The sequence below is a fragment of the Ovis aries genome, chromosome Y, assembly GCF_016772045.2.
Source record: "Ovis aries strain OAR_USU_Benz2616 breed Rambouillet chromosome Y, ARS-UI_Ramb_v3.0, whole genome shotgun sequence".
Lineage (NCBI taxonomy): Eukaryota > Metazoa > Chordata > Mammalia > Artiodactyla > Bovidae > Ovis > Ovis aries.
In genome coordinates, this window is record NC_082741.1 from 20313573 (window position 1) to 20318490 (window position 4918).

At 40.8% G+C, this 4918-nt stretch overlaps 1 protein-coding gene across 1 annotated transcript; it reads left to right on the forward strand.

The window, feature by feature from the left end:
- Positions 1-1412: 1412 nt before the first annotated feature.
- LOC132659025 (zinc finger protein 280B-like) lies at positions 1413-3002 on the forward strand (the record flags this gene model as incomplete). Its single annotated transcript, XM_060408529.1, has 1 exon — positions 1413-3002. A coding segment is annotated over one exon (1590 nt), but the record flags the coding sequence as incomplete, so codon positions are not given.
- Between the last annotated feature and the right edge of the window lie 1916 nt (positions 3003-4918).

Below are 4918 nucleotides of genomic sequence, written 5' to 3' on the forward strand. Positions count from 1 at the left end.
GAGCCAAAGTGTGTAATAGACTTCCTTGTGTTGTTCCCAGTCTTAGAGGGAAAGCTTTCAGTTTTTCATTCTTAAGTATGATGTTAGCTGTGGGTCATTTTACAGGTGCCCTTTGATTGAGAAAGTTCTCTTCTGTTGTTAATTATTAAGTGTTCTTTTAACCCCGGTTATGAAAAGGTGCTAGATTCAGGGAAATGCCTTTTCTTCAGGCAGATGTGTTATTTGTTTTATTGTTTTAAAATGGCATAATGTTGATTGACTTTCCTATAATGAACCAACTTTGCATACCTCCCTAAATCGCATGTGATCATAGTGTACAGTCTTTTTTATATGCTGTTGGATTTTGTTTGCCAGTATTTTGTTGAGGACTCTTTCACCTGTATCCATAAGGGATATCAGGTGTGTGTGTGTTTGTGTGTGTGTGTGTGTGTGTGTGTGTGTGTGTGTGATGTCTCTGTCTGATATTGGTATGAGAGAAAGACTGGCATCATTTGGCCTGCTATGTGGGGAAGAGACGTGTGGCATAAAGATGAAGCATTGTTGGATTGAAGTTTAGCCAGGATTAGAGGGAGAAATTTAGGATATATCTGTGTGGAATTGGGGTGAGATTATCAGAGAGCTCATTCTCAGTTTCCTAGGCCTGAATTAAGTGCTTGACATTGAATTATGCTGTTTGTTAACTAGGAATATATAGATTATACTTTGAATTTGCTACCTATTTTGTTAACATTTATGAAATTAGAATTTATGGATCAGTTGTAATGTGCATTTAAGATCCATTTTCTTCCATTTTTACTACAAAACAAGATGCCATTGAATAGCTGATGCCTTTTAAAAAAGCTGTTAACCTTAAGTCTAAGAAATAAGCATGTTTGTCTTTAAGATAGAGAAACACATTTAAAAGTTACAAATTTGCCCAAGAAGACGCAACTGGTGTGTGGTTAAGTTAGAATTCCAACTTAATCTCCTATGAGTCCAAAGTCCATGCTTCGAAACGCTGTAGAACAATGCTTTTGTAAAAATACTCTCCTTTACATTTGATTTCACGTAATGATCAGTGTGGTGTTTTGTTTTTTTTTCCCCCTCTTTATTTTTTTAAGTAGAAGAGGTTAAAGTGAACATGTGACAAAGCTATGATTCTAGAGCCATGTAGACTTGTAGTCGTAGTTTTTTCAGCTGTCATTGAGTCTGGTTGACGCTCAGTGTCTTTGTCTGTAAGATAAGGGTGTGTATAAGTACTCTAGAGTTTTGGAGATACTCAAATAGCCCATTTTTCTGTACTTAACTAATCTGTAGTATGTTTATACTTAGGTGGCAGTTTGTATAAAGGAAGCACTGGGACTTGTGACCGCACCCTCTAAGAATAAGAAAGTATTAAAAATATGGAACTCCCACGTATGTTACGTGAAGAAGAACAAGAGCCAGAAGTACGGAAAAGGGAGGGAGAGACCAAAGAAGTAGATGATGATGATGATGAAGTGATCTTGGTTGGAGTGGAACATGGAAATGAAGATGCTGACGTGATCTTTGTTGGGATGAGCTCAGCTTCAAAACCAGTCGTTTCAAACATACTGAACAGAGATACCCCAGGTTCTTATTCAAGGAGAAAAAGGTGTGGTCACTTCAGGAGAGGTAACGCTCACAGATTACAGCCTGTTAGTCATGTGACTCCTACATCAGAAGCAAAGACTGTCTTGCCAGTGTCTGACTCTGACTCAAGATCAACAGGTAGTCCTATTATTATTGAATCTCCGTCTCAAGCTGATTATAAAAATCTTTCACCACAAATAGTGCCTGATGGCTTTTCGAAGGAGTTATGTTCTTCTTTGATTACCTTCACAAGGTCATTGCAGCATCCAGTAGAAACAGCAGTTTCTGCAGGAGATATGAATAAAAGTCCTCATGTATCAAAGCGAGTTTCCCCTTGTGAAACAAATCGCAGAAATCCCAGAAGGCCTAAACTCAGTGATGGCATTGTCGGGGAACATTCTTTAGGTTTCTCCCCGTCACGTTTTTTTCATACAGAGACCACTCAGCAAAGCACACCAGACCGTGTCCATACCTCACTAAGCCATGTTCAGAATGGAGAACCTTGTCCAACACCTTTTCCAAAGGACAGTGTTCATTGCAAGCCTGTAAGACCTTTAGGGGAAAGTGGACGGACAAAAACTGATTTTCCAAGTTTGGCAAGTCCAAACAAAATTGGTGATCCCACAGAAGGAAATCTGATTGTGTTACTTCATGACTTCTACTATGGCGAGCATGGAGGAGTTGGGCAGCCAGAAGCGAAGACCCACACCGCGTTTAAATGCCTCAGCTGCTTGAAAGTTCTAAAAAATGTCAAGTTTATGAATCACATGAAGCACCATTTGGAACTTGAGAGGCAGAGAGGTGACAGCTGGAAAACCCACACCACCTGCCAGCACTGCCTCCGCCAGTTTCCTACTCCCTTCCAGCTGCAGTGTCACATTGAAAGTGTCCACACGGCCCAGGAGCCCTCCGCAGTCTGTCACATCTGTGAGTTGTCCTTTGAGACAGATCAGGTTCTCTTAGAGCACATGAAAGACAATCATAAGCCTGGTGAAATGCCCTATGTATGCCAGGTTTGCAGTTACAGATCATCATTTTTTGCAGATGTGGATGCACATTTCAGAGCATACCATGGTAACACCAAGAATTTACTTTGCCCGTTTTGTCTCAAAATTTTTCAAACTGCAACAGCATACAGACGTCATCATCGAGGGCACTGGGAAAAGAGTTTTCACCAGTGTTCCAAATGTCGGCTACAGTTTTTAACTACCAAAGAGGAGAGGGAGCACAAGACCCAGTGTCATCAAATGTTTAAGAAGCCTAAGCAGCTAGAAGGATTGTCTCCTGAAACAAAAATTTTTATTCAAGTATCAATGGAACCCCTTCAGCCAGGATTGGTGGAAGTTGCATCCGTTACTGTGAACACATCTGATTTTGAATCATCACCCCCCAAATCTAAAAGGAGGAGGTCAAAAAAAGAAAAATAATAGTTAATTCTGCCTTCAGTAAGTCTGAAGCAAGTATTTCAGTCAAAGTTAAAAATCCCATTAAAAACCAAAAGATCAACTTATAGCATTATTCAATAATATCAAATATAGGGAAACCGATGGGTAATTTATGTGATTTTGTTTTAAATAGAGGAAGTACAGTTTTGTTTGATCTTCATATTGAGCTGCTATTTAAAAATCTATGATCTGTTTTTCGTGTAATTGTCTTAACATGTAAAAAGGATGTGTGCATGTGTGTGTGAGAGAGAGAGAATGAGAGAAGTGGAGAAAGGAAAAGTAAGAACCTATTTTGGTATTTGATGTTACTTGTAAGTTCGAAAGCTCTCCTATACATATAATCTGTAGAGTGTTTTAGCAACGTAATTTTGAAGTGTTTTCATGCCTTGCAGATCTCAGTATCAGCTATATAGCCAGATTTGAATGTCACTTTCTGAAGTGCCTCTTGGGCTGATCTAAGATAACCTGGCTCTGAAAGCGTGCAGTGGAGGTTGATGGAGAAGCTACGATGTGAGTTTGGACCAGACACGGGTTTTAATCAGTGAAGAGCTGTGCCTTCGTGTCCCAGCTGAAGAAGAGGCATACATTCACTGCAGGCACAGAGCCAAGGGAGAAGGAACACTGTCTCAGAGTGCTTTTACCTAGCCCAGGGACATCTCAAGGAAGCCAGCCGTTAAAATGCCTGTGTTTGGTGAGAGACCCTGGCGAGCATGAAGCAGGCCCTGTGTAGCACTGACTGCAGTTGGAGAAGCAGAGATAGTTAATGAGACCTGGTGCCTGTGGACCTCCTGTTGAGTGATCAAAAGGGGAATTTGATTCATTCTGTCCCCTTTCCCATTTGGCTGGCCTGTAGTCACAGTGAGGTCGGCATATCTGTGTCAGACACAGTAGCAAAGCAAGTTAAAATTCCCAAAGGAAAAAGAGCCTTGACGTCCACTTTGATTTGCGCTGGACCCATAGTTGTAGCTGAAAAGGATCAAACAGAGGAAATCTGTTCAGCTTTTGAATTGGGCTAAATTGAGTTCTCTTACCCTTAAGCTACAGTGGAGTTGTCCAAGAATCGTAAATATAGTGGACAAAAATAGTCCAGGGTGATTAAAGCCTTTTTGGAACTCTTGCTCCCATTTTCCAGTTACATGTGTCTTACCCGATTTGACCATGTGAAGATTTCGGTTCTGTATCTTATCTTGCCTTGGACACAAATGTAGTACAGTTAACAGCTAATTCTTTGCGTGTGTAATTTCCCATTGTATCAAACTAATTGAGTTTCCGTCTTTCTTGACACAGTCTGATGTGCAAGAATTGTCTCATGTATTTCAGTAATTATCAGGTCATAGAGTTATCCTTCCTCTAATGTATCCAACCATCTAATCTGTGATTATACTTGTGGAAACCTTCTTTCTTGCGGTCTCCAAGGGCTCTTTCACAGACCTGTGAGGTACCCTCTAAGTATTGGTTCCTGAACATCAGCACACTTGGCTGCCTCTGTAGGTTCTTGGAATTGAGTCTCCTCCTGCAGTTGAATGTCACCCCTTCTCCACTTCTGGCACGGATACCTAGCAATCTCTGTGCACCATTCCAGGAAGCTGGGATCCTGTCTGTAGACCTATGCCAGGAGCAACTCTCCGTTTCCTCTTCCTTTCTCCTCCTCTTTGTCTCTCGCCACTCTCCCCAGGCCTCAGTTTCTTTAAGTCCTCTAAGCTTTCACAAAATGCTGGAAAGAGATCATCACCAAGCGGTTAGCATCCTTCTCAGAACTGAAGAGGAAGGACTACAGATGATGAAGCTGTAGTGAATCTGTTGTCTCCATTTTAGGTAATTTCGTGAGTGTAAATTCAAATTCAAATAAATTGTGTTTATTTACTCAGAGCCTGATTGATTTA